Genomic DNA, 17,950 nt, shown 5'->3' with positions numbered 1-17,950 from the left:
ATCAACTTTGCCATAGGAAAGTTATATGGACCCTATGAAAACCCTTCAAAAAAAAAGTTACCCAACCCATAATAGCTAGGTAAAAGTCAGACATGCATAGTCCTGAGAGATTCTCAACCGCCACTCAGGTGATAAAGTTCACCTACCCAAAATGGAGATTTGATTCGTAACTGTATCACAGTTGAGAGAATCCATCCTCATATATTACACAACGAGATCTAAAAGTGAGGGCAAGACAAAACCTCTCAACTCCATTCAAACCAAACACGGTTAAAGTTCCAGTTACTATCATTGTAAGAATCTCATACTACTCTGACAACTGATGCCACTTGCCATGTTTTTATGCCTCGGAGTTTGCTCACGACATCTTAACAAAGTTTGTATTAGATCGTGGTGAATGTTCTAGCTAGATTTACTTATTCTATTACTTTTTCTCCACGAAAAAAAAAGAATACTTTATTATGTACACTAGCTAGTAGTTCGAAAACAGAACTACAAACTTTGGCCTACTTGTTACTATATGACAAAAAAATGGTACAAAAAGAAAAAGAATACATGGAGTGATCAACTTTATATCTTAGAGGTTTTCATATATTCCCGGTTACCAAAGTAGGATCCTGATAACTGATTGATTCAAAAACCCAAGGTGGAATCCACAACTCATTGCAAGAAAATACTATAACTGATTAAATTAAAGACCACATATTCTAACTACGTGATTCTGGAGATCCTGCAGTTTAAAAGGGAGCAACATGTCATAAACAAGGTTATCAAAAGAAAAGACATGTCATAGAGAAATGATGGTTCAAATAAGGCTTAAGATCCTAGAGTTTTCTGATTGGATTGGATGTAAAATATTAATACCCTCACTAGAAACTTAGAGACTAACAGTATTAATCGAGGATGTGCACAAAAACTAAGGGTTATTGGTTAGTAATCAAAGACTGTGGTTTCCAGGTAGCATATCTCCATTAAGCATCTGAAAGGATATCAGATGGTATCAGATCATATGCCATTTAGTGTGTGATAACTGCAACAACATAGTCTATAATTTGAAATCTATTTAGTTGTGTTTGCTAATCGTCTACAATTGTCAATTCTATCAACAATTGAGGCTGTCAAAAAATTTCCCTTCAATTTCTAGATAATACAATTACTAAATGATAATAACATAACACTAAAGATGTTCAAATATCTGCTACCATTCAACTAAAAAGGCTAAAGAAATGCAAATTCCAGAAGCAATTAGTATAATGTTTTCTCCTGGGGGATGAAACTTTTTTTCTTTTTTTTTTTGAAACACTAGAGGAAAATGGTAGCTTTAGAATGATAATGTTTTAAATTAATCCCTGTTTTATAGTGAGACAAAAATATATTATTTCAATATTCAGTTTTGGACAAGTGATAGTGTCCCTACACAAACATCTTGTGGTCGTAGAAGGTATAGGCCAACAACACAATCAGCACTCAAAGATTCATGAGATTGGATAAGTTCTTTCTGGGTCCCAAATCCTCTCAAATCTCAATTGAAAAGAAGAAGAAAAATTCACTTTCTTAAACAAACCTTATTAGTTTAGTCCCCACTCAGTAATACTAATCAGGAATCATCTCAAGCTATAAATTAGACCACTTTGAATTCTCCATAACTTAAGAAACTATTAGCAAACAAAGCCAAGCAACACAGAGAGAAAGGACTTTTTTAAAAATCTTTTTCAAAGAGTGAAAAAAAATGTCTGCAAATGAATTACCTTCTTCAGCCAAGCCTTCCAAGAACAACTCCTTGGCGGTTTTGTCTCTAGAAAACTGCTTATGCACAATCCATTTGACCACAACACTCTAGGAGCCCTTGCGGTGGCGCCATCTCCTCCTGTCACCCATGAGAACAACCTGATCAGTGAGACTGTGCTGATGCTTCTCTCAGTCCTCATATGTGGAATCATCCACTACAAGAAAACAGCGGTATTCTGACGGACATTCCGACGGAAAATGAAATCCTCGGAATTTTCCTCGGAATTTCCTCGGAATATACCGACGGAATTCCGAGGAAATATCAATCCGTCGGAATTTCCTCGGAAATTCCGAGGAAAAATGTGTTCCTCGGAAAAACCGATGAATTCCGAGGAAATATTATAGGGATTTTACAAAATTCCGAGGAAATTCCGACGAACTAGTGATCGATCGATGCGTTTTTGGACATATACCCATCGATCGATCACATTGTTACGCTTTGGTCCATCTTAGTGATCGATCGATACGTTTTTGGACATAAATCCATCGATCGATCCGTTTATAAAAAAACATTCGAGATTTTGAAACCCCAAACACTAGTTCCTCGGAATTTCCTCGGAATATTCCGAGGAAATTCCGAGGAACACTTGATATCCTCGATCGATCGATGGGATAATCTCATCGATCGATCACATTGTTAGGCTTTGGTCCATCTTAGTGATCGATCAAAGCGTTTTTGGACATAAATCCATCGATCGATCCGTTTATAAAAAAACATTCGAGATTTTGAAACCCCAAACACTAGTTCCTCGGAATTTCCTCGGAATAAACACTTGATATCCTCGATCGATCGATGGGATAATTTCATCGATCGATCACATTGTTACGCTTTGGTCCATCTTAGTGATCGATCGATGCGTTTTTGGACATATATCCATCGATCGATCCGTTTAAAAAAAAAATGACGTTTTGAAACCCCAAACACTAGTTCCTCGGAATTTCCTCGGAATATTTTGACGGAATTCCGAGGAAGAAAAGGGTTTCCTCGGAATTCCCTCGGAATATTCCGAGGAAATTCCGAGGAAATAGGGTTTTTAAACCGAAAACAACGTTTTGCGGTTTGAATAACACCTATATAACCCTTATTAAGTGTCTTACGTTCATTATGAAGTCAAAAATTTGTTCCTTACCCTATAATAAACACTTTTCCGATTGTATGAACGAAATCCCCACAACATAAGAAAAACACTTATACACTTTAATGAACGGTAAAGGGAATACTTACAATTCGTTTTGAAATTTGTTATTTCATGGTTTATGCTCATCTATACAAAGAATCCTCAATGGTATGCATTACAATTGTATAAGAAATGAAATACGGCAAAAAAATTGATGTTTTGAAACCCCAAACACTAGTTCCTCGGTATTTCCTCGGAATATTCCGAGGAAATTCCGAGGAAAAATATAAATTAATAGAAATACATGCACAGGATATTCTTTTTCCTCGAATTAATGAAAATATTCCGAGGAAATTCCGACGGATATTTAAGTGGCCGTCGGAATTTCCTCGGAATATTTTCATTTAACCGGGCAAACAAGCCGCCAAATATTTCGCGAAAATTGAAATTGAAAATACTGAGGGAATTCCGACGGAAAATATCCGTCGGACCCAAGGTTTTATAAACTCGAAACGCATCTTCTTCCCCATTTCTCTCTTCTTCCTCTCCGGCGATCTCTCTCTCCTTCCGGCGTTCTCCACCTTCTCTCGCGACGATCTCTCCGGCGAATCCTTTCCATTTTCTTACAAATCATGTAAGGACCCTATCCCACTCTCTTAGGTCCTATTTGTTAGGTTTTTAAGTAGATTTGATGATTTTAGAAGGTTTTTGATAGATTTTTGTTAGGGTGATTGGGTAGGATTGTGATTTGTTGTGTAATAGGTTTAGAATTGTAATTTGGTTGTGTTGAATTGATTTAGAACTTTTTTTATAAATTGTTCATTATTTTTGTATTTACAAAACGTTTTTTCTATATAAATTCGATTTTACAAAACGTTTTTTTGTATATAAATTCGATTTTTGGATTTATAAAAGATGATTTCATATTTATAAAAATATTTATATTTATTAAAACTAATTTTGTATTTATAAAACATTTTTTTTATTTATAAACACTATTTTTTATTTTTGTATTTATAAAAACTATTTTTAAATATACAAACCGTTCTTTGTATATAAATTAGTTTTTTGGATTTATAAAAGATGATTTCATATTTTGAAATTAATTTTGTATTTATAAAATATTTTTTTTGATTTATAAACACTATTTTATTATTTTTTTATATTTATAAAAACTATTTTGTATTTATAGAAAGATGATTTCATATCTATAAAAATATTTATATTTATAAAACTAATTTTGCATTTATAAAACATTTTTTGATTTATAAACACTATTTTATTATTTTTTGTATTTATAAAAACTATTTTGTATTTATAAAAAGATGATTTCATATTTATTAAAACTAATTTTGTATTTATAAAACATTTTTTTTATTTATAAAAACTATTTTATTATTTTTTGTATTTTAAATATGTTTTCTATTTCAATTTTAATTTTATATTTTCGAATTTCAATTTAAAAAAATAAATTTATAATTTTTGTTTTTTAATTTTGGAAATATTCCGAGGAAGTTTATCCTCGGAATATTCCGACGACATCTTCCTCGGAATATTCCGAGGAATTTCCGACGAACTTGTGGTCCTCGGAAATTCCGAGGAAATAGGGTTTCCTCGGAATTCCGTTGGAAATTTCCGAGGGATTTCCGAGGACAGATGAATTTCCGAAGAGTTATTTCCAAGGACTTTTTTCGTCGGTATGTCGTCGGAATAGCGTTATTTCGACGACATACCGACGATTTTTTCCCTCAGTATGCCGCTATTTTCTTGTAGTGATCTGCTGCCTCGTGTTACATTACATCATTCGTTGCACATTCAGATGCTGCTCAAGTTTCATGATCTCCGAGTCTACCTCTATTCTTTTAACACCACACAGTTCATCAAACAAAGGAATCAAGAAGAAAGCTCTAAAAATGTTCCCTGTCGTGAGTTACACACATGAGATGAACCTGTCTGGGATTGGTGAAGAGTGTGTTATCTGTCTGTCAGATTTTGTTTGCGGTGAAAAGCTTAGGCTGCTCCCTAAGTGCAACCACGGGTTCCATGTTCGTTGCATTGACAAGTGGCTTCAACAACATTTGACTTGTCCGAAATGCAGACACTGTCTGGTTGAGACATGCCAAAAGATCTTAGGCGACTCTAGTCAAGCTGATCAAGTGACAGAAACAGCATCAACAGGAAGCGTATTTGTCAGGATTTCTCCTCTAGAACCTGAAGGAAGAGTAAACACTTTTAGAGAAAGCAGCTAAAGGCTCATGAATTAATCCATCATAAATTCAGAACATGTGCTTAAATTAGATAGAAGATTTTAGATCTAAGTAAAAACATGTATATACGTTACCAAAAGAAAAAGAAAAAAAACAGATTACTTTCAATCTTTTATGTCTTATTTTGTTAAATACATTTCAGTTTTCAGTAGCATCTCGCTGAGTTCATCAAATTTCTCTTTGCAAAGTTATTTTTTTTTAACGGTGGAATGTAAATCATGCATTCTTATCAAAAGACACTACAGTTCATCTAACCGAATATTGATAAGTGCTAGTCGTATATAATTTTCTGTCACAGTCACCAAACAGAACAAATCGTTTCCTGGTTATGAATGCCAAGATATTGCGTGAAGAAGTAGTGTTTAGTCTACGCGATGAAATTACAGTCCAGAGCTGATCCTGTATATGCTTGATAGTGACAAATGCATGAATAAAATGCATCTATCCATTTTACATGCCCCACTTAATAGTTAATACACAACCTACAGGCCTCAAAACCAATCCACACGCATGAGTCATCCGGATACCACATGATTCTTCGTCATAATGGTAACGAAGTCAACTCTTTCATAGGAATGTAGACCAATCAAGACTGGATCTGAAATTTTGTGAGCTTGAAACATTTCTTAATAAGTTTAGTAAAAAAAAACATAATTGGAGGCCCTTTATATATAGGGAATTACACCGTTATAAAATAATAGAAAGATTAGAAAAAGAAATATATATATGGAATCATAAACCAATAAGGAAAAGGAAAACCAAAGGTGGCCGACTCTCTCTCTAATCGTCTCTCTCTCTCTAACGGTTTGGGCCGGTTATGGACCGGGCCGGTTATGGACCGGGCCGGTTATGGACCGGGCCGGTTATGGACATCCACAATTTGATTTATAACACTCCCCCTTGGATGTCATAACCATACAGAGTTTGTAATACGCTTTAGATGTTGCCTCATTAAAACTTTACCAGGAAAACCCAATGAGACAAAACCATGGTGAAGGAAAAAGAGTACAATACGTATTACTCCCCCTGTTCTGTGCCTCACTGAAGGTCTTTTAGTTTACGCATCCCAATCTGATGCGTGAGCTTCCTAAACGTGCAAGTCGGAAGTGATTTGGTGAACAGGTCGGCTGAGTTGTTACTGGAACGCACTTGGACAACTTGGACCTCGCCGGCTTTCTGTAGCTCGTGCGTGAAGAAGAACTTAGGCAAGATGTGCTTTGTCCTGTCTCCTTTGATGTAACCATCCTTGAGCTGAGCAATGCATGCTGCATTGTCCTCATACATGATTGTTGGTGCGTCTCTCCCTTCGGACATCCCACAATCAACTTGGACATGGTTGGTCATGGACCGTAACCATACACACTCGCGGCTGGCTTCATGAATAGCCAAGATCTCCGAATGGTTTGATGAAGTGGCCGCGATTGTCTGCTTCATGGAACGCCATGATATGGTTGTTCCACCATGTGTAAAGACATAGCATGTCTGTGATTGAGCATTGTGTGGATCTGAGAGCTAACCTGCATCAGCAAAGCCAACTAAACCTTCTTTGTTTTAGTTAGTATAAAATAAACCCAAGTCTTTTGTTCCTTTGATACCACTCAAATTACCATAAGGAGTGAATTACTCACTCAAATAAGAGGTTCAGTTGCAGTACTTAGGGATCGAATCCACAAGAAGCTAGGGAACCTATTAAATCTAGTCAGGTTATTAATTCTAGGTGTTTGTTGTTTTATGGTTTAAAAGTAAATAGCAATCCTAATTGAGTAAGACTATTGCTCGACTAACAAGATGATTGGGGGTGTAACTTTATTGGAAGATATTAGATGCAGGGTTTCTATTCAGGTGTTAGAGATTATAATCCTATAGATGCCTAACAGTTTCATGCATGATATATTAAAGCTCAACTCCTTAATCACAGTGATCAGCGATGACAATGTTTCACTGGTTAACTAACTAGATCTTGGATCTCAACTGTCGTCTTTTGATCACAAGAAAGTGTCGATCAATGATCATATATGGATATCGATCGATACACCTTTCGCAATATCGATCGATTGTCAGAAGACAATATCGATCGATAGCTCCTAGCTAAGCCCTAGGCGCGGGTTGATAATGCTCACTAGTCTCCTAGATCAGTGATTAGCTCTCTCTAGCAGTCCTAGCATGACAGATTAGATTCAGGACAAGATGATCAAGGATGCTTGACACATGCAAATTCAGGACAAGATGATCAAGGATGTTTGACACATGCAAATTCCTAGGTTCATGTTCTAGTTAGCAAGGTTAAAACAAGCATTAAAAATAATCAATCAATGAATATCACAACTCAGCAAATCTATAGTTGGGGCTAATCCCTCTAACCTATTTGAACCCTGAATCTAACAAGTAAACTACTCAGACATAGCTAAACAATTCATGACACAAAATATAGATAAAAACTGCATAGAATAGAATATATGAATCAATGGAGTTTCAATCACAAATATCTCTATGATTTTCTCTCCTAAAACTCTCTCTCTCTCTCTCTCTCTCTCTCTCTCTCTCTCTCTCTCTCTCTCTCTCTCTCTCTCTCTCTCTCTCTCTCTCTCTCTCTCTCTCTCTCTCTCTCTCTCTCTCTCTCTCTCTCTCTCTCTCTCTCTCTCTCTCTCTCTCTCTCTCTCTCTCTCTCTCTCTCTCTCTCTCTCTCGCTGAAAGTAAGAATACAATGATGGCTCAAAGCTCTCCTGCCTCCTAACACTTAGGCAAGTATATAACTATTAGGTTAAAAACTCGTCAGGGGTAATCTTGTAATTTGATGAAGCTTTGGGTTTAAAGTCAGCTGGAACCAAGTCGCGCATCTCGCGTCTCGACATCGATCGATGGTACAGGATGTACTTCGATCGATCATAATTTTCAATCGTCGAGGCTTCTCTTCTGTATCGATCGACGGCACTGGATGTGCATCGAACGATTGCTTCTTCTTCGTATCGACCTCTAACGGTCAGCTCGGATGAAACCTCTTTTAAGCTCCTAAATGCTCCATAATCATCACTTTACTCCAAGATACTGTTGAACCTGAAAACATACCTAATAGGATAGAATATATAATATATAGATAGTAAAACACTTATATACCATGGATGAAAATGGGTCAAATCCATGGTATATCATCCTTGCAGGTAAAGAAGAATATGTTTAATCCCATTCCAGTGCCTTTGGGTTGGACAAGAGCTAAACCTAGATAGTAGGTTCACGGCAAAACATATGTCTGGCCGAGTGTGGCTGGCCAGATACATTAAAGCTCCTATGGCACTGAGATATGGCACTTCGGGACCAAGGACTTTTTCATCATCCTTCTTAGGACCGAACGGATCTGTGTCCAAGCCTAGAGACCTCACGACCATGGGGCTAGACAATGGGTGAGACTCAGCAATTTGATGCACAAGGATTCCATCTTTAATGTACTCAAGTGGTAACCCCAAACAAAATTTCGTTTTTCCTAGATCTTTCATCTCGAATTCTTTCTTAAGATATTCAACTGTTTGGGAGATTTCTCCAGAGGTTCCTAGGATATTCAAATCATCAACATACACTGCTATGATCACAAAGCCCTGGCCGAATTTCTTTATAAAGATACATGGGCTGATCGGATCATCCTTATAGCCCTCTTTCACTAGGTACTCACTTAGCCTATTATACCATATTCGGCCTGATTGTTTCAATCCATAAAGTGACTTTTGAACTTTATACAATGTTGTTCTCGAGAACTTGCTTTGTTTTCAGTTCAATACCCTCTGGTACTTTCATATATATCTCATTATCCAGTGGACCATATAAGTATGCAGTTACTACATCCATTAACCGCAAGTCTAATTTCTCTCTTATAGCCAGACTTATTAGGAATCTAAAAGTAGTAGCATCCACCACAGGGGAGTATGTCTCCTCATAATCTATTCCTGGTCTCTGTGAGAATCCTTGTGCAACAAGCCGTGCTTTGTACCTCACGACCTCACCATGTTCGTTTCTTTTCTTCACAAAGACCCACTTGTATCCAACTGGTATAACATCATAAGGTATCCGAATTATTGGACCAAAGACATCTTTTTTTCTTACAAGAGTTTAACTCCACGTTTATAGCTTCTTTCCATTTAATCCAATTTGATCGTTGAGTGCACTCTAAGATAGACATGGGTTCATGATCCTCGTTTAAATCCATGAGTTCAAGTGCTACCTTGTATGCAAATATATCATCAATGTCGACATTCTTTCTGTTCCATTGTATCTCATACAAGACATAATTTATTGAGATCTCATTATTATCAGGACCTTCAGTACCTTGAAGCTTGGCGTCCCAAGCATCAGTATTAGGTACATCAGGGCCGGCCGCATCTAAGGGTTTATGATCGGCCGCGATCGCTATTAGGGTTTTGGGATCGGCCGCGGCTACGACTCAGGATTTCGGTTCAGCCGCGGTCGTGTCTAGGGTTTTAACAACCTCGGTTTCATTATCTGCACCTTTCTTAATTTTCAGAGGGTTCTTATCTTTGGAACCTATTGGTCTACCACGTTTCAAACGTTGTCTAGACTCTGTAGAAACTTGATTGTGTTCCTCTTGAACATCAATACGAATTGGTGCATTAACAGCTGGTATATATGACTTTGTTACTCTCTTTGGGTCAGCAAAGGAATCGGGCAATTGATTAGCTAGCTTTTGTAAATGTATTATCTTTTGGACTTCTAAATCACATTCCTGAGTCCGAGGATCTTGCCAAGATAAGGATGTTTGATACCTTGTAATTTATTTTACCAGCTTATTATTATCTCCCTCTAATGTTGGATGTTCGGATTCATCGAAATGACGATCCGCGTATCTAGCCTTAAACAAATCACCCATAGTTGGCTCAAGATACTTAATAATCGTGGGATAATCAAATCCAACATATATCTCCATCCTCCTTTGAGGTCCCATCTTAGTTCTCAGTGGTGGTGCAATTGGTACATAGACGGCACATCCAAATGTCTTAAGATGGGATATGTCTGGCTCATGACCCGTAAGCAATTGTGATGGGGAATATCTATGTTCACTAGATGGCCTGATGCGTATGAGTTCAGCCGCGTGAAGGACGGCGTGTCCCCAAGCTGAGACCGGAAGTCTCGACCTCATAATCAATGGTCCAGCTATTAGCTGTATGTGTTTTATAAATGATTCGGCCAAGCCATTCTATGTATGTACATGTGCCACAGAGTGTTCCATACTTACCCCCATGGACATACAATAATCATTAAATGATTGGAACGTGAACTCACTAGCATTATCAAGACGTATAGTCTTTAAAGGAAAGTCTGGAAAGTGTGCTCTCAAACGAATGATCTGAGCCAACAATCTCGCAAACGCCAAGTTACGAGTTGATAAGAGACAGACGTGCGACCATCTTGTGGACGCATCAATCAGGACCATATAATATCTAAACGTCCCACAAGGTGGGTGTATTGGTCCACAGATGTCTCCTTGTATTCTTTCCAGAAAGTTTATTGTTTCTTTAGTCACTTTAATTGGTGATGGCCTAACAATGATTTTTCCTTGTGAACATGCTACACACGTGAGATTCTTAGGAACAACTCTTTTCTCTTTCAATGTATGGCCGTTTTTGTTCAGTAACAACTTTCGCATCATGGTCGAACCGGGATGGCCGAGCCGGTCATGCCAAAGAGTGAAATTCTCGTTGGCCACTCTGTTTAATGTGGCATTGGCTTCTATCATACCGACTTTAGCATAGTAAAGGCTAGTAGAGAGTGCAGGTATAGTCTCTAAGATTTTCTTATGGCCTTGGGCGATTTCAATAATCTGAAGGAACTCTTTGTTTCCTTCGCCCTTAGTCTCAATATGAAAGTCATTCCTTCGAATGTCTTTAAAGCTCAATAGGCTTCTCTTAGAGCTAGGTGAATACAATACATCAGATATCTCTAGATGTGTACCCTTAGGCAACAGGATGTTAGCCTGGCCGTAGCCCTTTATGAGACTGGCTATACCCGCAATAGTGTTTATATTGGCGTTTTTAAGAGTTAGGTTTATGAAATATCTTTTGTCTCTTAAGATCGTGTGGCTTGACCCACTGTCCACAACGAATATATCCATATCATCTTTCATTCTTCAAAACAAGATTTATAGAATGATACTTTAGAGACTTCATATAAAAATCATTAATTCATTAAGTTTAATAAAACAAGTTTAAAGAAATAAAGCATAGAAAGCACAGAAGTAAAAAACACAAAAGTTTAGATGTCGAATTCAACTTCATTCTTTTAGACAATCTGAAGTTTCATAATCCATAAGATCGTCTCGTTCATGATTGAAATCATCTTCACCATCTTGATAGATCATATGGGCTTCAGGATTCTTCCCTTTCAGACTCTCTTGATAGAGGTCAACCAGATGTTTAGGAGTCCTACACGTCTTAGCCCAATGGTTACTCATTCCACACCTATGGCACACGGATTTGGTCGAGTTTTGTGGTTTAAAAGAGGTACCATGGCCTCGGCCATGACCACAGCCTCCATAGGAGTTTCCTTGGCCACAGTCATAAGAATTATAATTGCCTCGGTCTCGACCAAAGGAGTTTCGGCCTTGACCACGTCCATGCCATTTTCCACGGCCACGGCCGTGTTGGCTATCACTATGGACATGGTTTGACTCTTTCATAGCCTATACGGCCGCATGTGCTTCAGATAATGGGGTTGATCCAGGAGGTCTCAATTCACTGTTTCTCATTAACAGCTCATTGTTTTGCTCTGCGAGCAATAGACAAGAGATCATATTAGCATAAGTCGTGAAGCCCTTCTCACGGTACTGTTGTTGTAACAACACATTGCTTGTGTGGAAGGTGGAAAAGGTTTTCTCAAGCATATCCTTATCCGTTACATCTTCACCACACAGTTTCAATTTTGAAACTATCTTAAATAGGGCTGAGTTATACTCATCCACAGACTTATAATCCTGGATTCTGAGATTCCTCCAATCATACATAGCCTTTGGTAATAACACCGTTCTTTTGTGATCATATCTTGCTTTCGATTCTGTCCAAAGGTCTAGAGGATTCTCAATAGTCAAATACTGATCTTTGAGACTCTCAATAAGATGATGGCGTATAATTAATATAGCTCTGTATCTATCTTCCTCACTAGCATTATTGTCCTCGGTGATACATTCACCGAGTCCCTTGGATTTCAGGATGATCTTAGCATCAAGTGCCCATTGCAAGTAATTATCTCCAGAGAGATTTAGGGCAGCAAAATCCAAGTTGTTGATTTTCGACATCTGAGACCATATGTTTTTATAATTTAGATTTTTAAAAGTGTTCATGTGAATGCAATCAATATGTTCAAGCAATTCAGTTTCCAGGTATGATGCAAATAGGTCATTCGTATATGATGCATACATGTTCAATCTTAGCATTCGGTTTCTATATGCAATCAGTTCATTCGATTATGCATGCATGATGCAAACAAACCGCACGGCTACAAGATATGATCAATCCTAGTTTTTGGTTTCTATATGCAATGAGAGTAACCGTGATCAATCAATCAAGTATGCATCAATTAGGGTTCATTCGGGAATGTATGAAAACTATCATGCTAGCCGTATTTTTATCAAGTCGAGAATGTATAAATCAGTTAACCTAGCAAGCAATTTCTAATTCAAACGGATCAAGCAATCAGTTTCAGTTTCAAGGATTCGATTTTAATCAAACTAGTATTCGGTTTTAATCAATCAAACTAGCTATCATACAATTTTAATTTCAAAACAATCAATCGATTTCAAGCATTAGTTAGGGTTTGTATAAAATCGATTATGTCTTAGCTTTTAGGGTTTTTAATAAATCGAACATATTATAGTATTAGGGTTTGCTCAATTTCTTGCATGATATGCATTATGTATATATGCGGTTTTGGGGTTTAATGCTTCAACATTAGGGATTCGATTTTAACATTAAGATTTCGATTTGAAACATGTATAATACGATTAGGGTTTTAGATTTTATGGTTTCGATCTTGTTCATTGTTGTTTTGATTTCTTCATTACTCATTAGGGTTTCGTGGTTACCTTAACCTCAGATGTGTTGAATGGACCACCAATGAGATGAGGATCGCGAGCTGAACGTTGGTGTTGAGTCGCAGACGTCTTGCTTGCTGATCGGGAACGCGAGCTGGACGTGATCGTGTCGCGAGCTGGAGCAAGCCGAGACCGTCTGTCACGAGCTGAGATCGTTGCTGAACACGAAATCACGGGTTTCACGATTGGGAAGAGATGGATCACAATCGGATTGTATGTTCTCGATCGGGATGGAGGTTCGCCAGCTAGGGTTTATAGTCGATAGGGTTTAGCTTAGGGTTTCAGAGTAATTGTGCTGACAACGTTTTGTGAAACTTAGGAGAATAGTTTCTTGTTCTTATTAATTTTAAACATAAAGAGCCCTTTATATATAGGGAATTACACCGTCATAGAATAATGGAAAGACTAGAAAAGAAAATACAGATATGAAAAGAGTACAAATCATAAACCAATAAGGAAAAGAAAAACCAAAGGTGGCCGACTCTCTCTCTCTCTTAGCCGTCTCTCTCTCTCTAACGGTATGGACCGGTTATGGACCGGGCCGGTTATGGACATCCACAATATCATTTATAACAGCTTATGTATATATAAAAAACTTTCAAATTTTTTGGGGGCCAGGGAAAATGTTTTGTCAGTTTGTGCTCAGATCCGGCCCGCCTCTGCCTATCACATAATTTGGCAAACAACTCGGTCCAAGTTTATTGGGAAAACTCAGACCTAAAAGTTATCAAGCTATGCCAAACTTGATCTGAGATAATAACAGACAGCTTCAAATTCACAGATTGACGGTCAAGTAATAAACTCTATATGGTACTTTTTCTCCACTACAAGAGCACATTTGGGGTATGTACACTATCTAGTTCAAGATATTATCATGATAGCCGGACTGACAAAAGGTTAAGCCTAACTATTCAGATCTACCAAGTGTAAAATCTACCAAGTGATAAAATTAAATAAAAATAAAATCGTTCAAACATAAGAGATCACATGGAGTACTTGATATCTTATTCGTTTCCATAGATTCTCCTAATATCAAACTCTAAATCCTACTAGATAACTGAGTGCTTCGAAAACAAGCTGGAATCCACAACCCATTTGTAAAATAAAAAATAACTAGTAATAACTAGTTTAGTTAAGGATCACATGTTCTACTACGAGATTTAGGAGATCCTGCAGTTTTAAAACGTATCATAAAACAAGGTTATCAAAACAAAGAAAAACATGTCATAATCAAATAAGGCTTAAGATCCTTCGCATTTCTGATTGGATAATAGTTACTGAGGCTCTGCAGCAAAACTAAGGGTTATTGATACTAAGTGGAACAACCATATATAAGACATCAATACAATTATTAAATAACTATAGTGATATGATTATTTGTTGAACAAAAAAATGATTATAGTAGTTATGTAGTCAAAAATAAACAAAAACTATAATGATATGAAACATAAAAGATGTTCAGTCTCTGCTGCTGTTAAAAAAAAACATAAAGATACACTAATATCCATTGCAACTAGGTAGTGAACCGCCCCGTGCGCAGAATGAAATGCTTAACAAATATATATTACCTACTTGTAATCATGTGTATTTTATTTTATTGTAGATTTTTTCAGTTATCATGCGGTTTAAATATCTTAGCTGATACCCTGAAATTTAATTAAAGGTCTTTAGGTTGTAAATACATGTATTATATATACATATTTTAAAAAATACATGTATTATACTTGTTTTTTAAAATACATGTATAATATTTGTTTTTTTAAAAGTACATGTAATATACATGTTTAACAGATACATGTAATATACATGTTTAACAGATACATGTAATATACATATTTACAAAATTAAATTATTATTGGACCGAACTAATGAGCCATCGAGATTTCAATTTAAATGTCACGACTGAAAAATACCAAACAAAAAAACTAATGAAGATCCTACTCTTGATCTCGCTTATTTGAGATAAAGATATCGCTTATCGGCAACAAAGTCATTTCTTTTATCACGATCTCGCTTATTTGAAAAAAAATAACTATTTTTATCGATCCAGTTTCTAATCAACAATGTCGACTTCTCCTCCAATCTTTAAAATCAGGTTTGAGATATTTAGATTCTTCAAGACTGCCCCTTCTCGCCACCAATTATCATCTCCACGATGATCGTTTTATGTCTAACATGCATTGGTTAGGTTAACTAAACTTAGAATTTGAGAAATTTGATTTATAGATACCTATGTTAATTACTTAAATATGTTTTATTTAGCATATGTATAAATCAATTTGGTGAACAAAGAGGTTACTTACATTAACCGAGAGAGAAACAATTTGGGATTGAAGTTGAGACTCGTGGATATATGCCAAAGAAGTCCGATATTAATTTGTTCCAACGTTGAAAATATTCGTCGGAAGGATCTGTACATATATGCTGAGTCAATCGACATAGAGGGTATATTTTGTATATACCATTCAGTTGCTTTAGAACTTAGCCTACGAAGCTATTATGTTTGGGGAAATTACACAATCCTGCTTAATAGTTTTGCTCTGGAAAACAAATTGGAGTGAGAGTCCACAACTAATTAGTGTTACAAAGGCAAGAGATGAGCGAGATGGATGTATTGTCTGTCGTCCTTTTTCACAAAAAAACAATATTCTCTGTCGTGATTATTGTCATCAAGAACTCAAACCAAACGGATGTTAATGGACTTCAATATTAATGGTTTCAAAGCCCAGATTGGCTTACTAATATACAGCCCCTGGTCAATATTTTAGGTACTTTGTAGGTATTTAAAAATCCAAACAAACTTAGTATAATTAGACGGGTGTTCGCTAATTAGAATAAGAAAAAAAATTCATTTCCAAACTAATAAATAAATATAATAAAATTTAGTACAAACTTCAGTAAAATATAGTTACCGAAAGTATGAAAAATGTTTACTGTCATTAAACCTTTGAAACATAAATTTCTTTTTCCACCGACAATATAGTAGATGTTATGAACCAGATTGTGGATGGCTCATAAGCAAGAGATTATGATTTGTAATCTTTTCATTTATCTATGATGATGTAATCTCCTATATAAGGAACCTCTATGTTATGAATAAAGATAAACTTTTCCATTACTTTCACAACACGTTATCAGCACGATTGATCTCTAAAACCCTAAGCTAAAATATCGACCATAAACCCTAAATCTCTCTCCATTGTTAAAACCCTAATATCTATCGATCACCTCTCTTTGATCATGACCCTGATCTGTATTTGACCACTGATCTCAACAAGATCGATCTGTGGACTGATCACTGCAAGTTTCAGTATGCCTCAACTATTCCAGATTGTACGATCAGCTTGTTCCAGTCTGTGATCAAACTGTTCCAGATCAACGAGTTCTTTGACTGCAATTACTAGCTCGCGTACCAACGATCCCGATCAGCTCAACCTAAGCTAAGTTTTCGATATCTATCTGAATCTCCATCGATCTCCCTCTCTATCGATAAACCCTAATCACTTTCGATCTCAACTTGTACCCGATCTCAGCTCACGGACTGCAAGGAAACAGTTTGGACCAGTCTGCGTAAGGTTTCAGTTTGTACCAGTCCACGTTAGCTCATTCTCTTGGTGGTCCATTCAACCCATCAAAGGTTTAAGGTATACCTAAACTCTAAGAACCCAGAATCGAATGAACTAATGTTCAAAGTGAAACCCTGAAATCTGTAAACCCTAAATTACGTGTGCATAGATTGTTTTATTTGATTGATTGAATGTTTCTTTGAGGTTTAAATCCGTGTGAGTCAGGATTGATAGTTTTTATAACCTGATTGAATGATTTGAGGTTTAATATTGCATGTTAGAATCTGTTATAATATAAACCCTAATTCGAATTGATAAACTCTAAAATAGAATCTGTGTATTGCATAATCCGAATTGAATGTTTTGAGGTTTCATATTATACTAGGTTAATAGTTTCATGATATAATCAACTGTTCTGAGGTTTAAGATTATTTCCTAGAAGCTGATTGATTGATAAAACCCTAATTTCGAATTGAAACCCTAAACCCTAATTTGCGTATTCCTAAAATCAGATTGGTTGATTCCATCAAGCTAATATCAGCCTTGAAACTGAATTTTATCAGCCTTGAAACTGATTAATAAAATTGATAGAATCAGCCTTGAAACTGATTGTTTTGGTTTTTCATGATTGAAACCCTATTTTTGGATCGAAACCCTAAATTGTGTAATGCTTGAATCCGTTTGATTATTTTTGATTATTGATCCAATTGCTAGTCTTGATAAAACCTAATTGAATCTGATTTTTAGTCTAGCTAAATCTCATACCTGAAACTGATTGATTAATTGTTAAACCTTGATTGAATGTTTTAATATTACCCTTGCACATATAGAATCCGATTGCTAAGAATGAGTGCATCATATCTACTTGGCCGTGTGGCCAGTTTGCATCATATATCATCCTGACCAACATGTTTATGTTATGCGCATGATCTTATTATTATCACCTTTGTATGATCTGATTGTTTTAAATTGAGGTTCCACAATTCCACTCCTGTACATATAGAATCAGTATGCTAGGTTTGCATTATAACCATATGGCCGCATGAAAACATATAGAAATTGCTTGTTTGGTTGATACCCTTGTTTGATAAATCTGTGTGACTTATTATGCATCATATATCA

The 17,950-nt window shown here is 36.3% G+C and overlaps 1 protein-coding gene across 1 annotated transcript; it reads right to left on the bottom strand.

Moving 5' to 3' along the window:
• Positions 1 to 4,766: 4,766 nt before the first annotated feature.
• Positions 4,767 to 5,219, bottom strand: LOC111209154. Its single transcript, XM_022708987.2, has one exon. It carries the CDS (start codon positions 4,960 to 4,962, stop codon positions 4,837 to 4,839), a length of 126 nt encoding a protein of 41 aa, XP_022564708.1. The 5' UTR covers positions 4,963 to 5,219; the 3' UTR covers positions 4,767 to 4,836.
• Between the last annotated feature and the right edge of the window lie 12,731 nt (positions 5,220 to 17,950).

Source organism: Brassica napus, chromosome C8 (assembly GCF_020379485.1).
Source record: "Brassica napus cultivar Da-Ae chromosome C8, Da-Ae, whole genome shotgun sequence".
In the NCBI taxonomy this organism is placed as follows: Eukaryota; Viridiplantae; Streptophyta; class Magnoliopsida; order Brassicales; family Brassicaceae; genus Brassica; species Brassica napus.
The sequence above is the reverse complement of the archived record's forward strand: the minus strand, read 5'-3'. Positions and strand labels throughout refer to the sequence as shown.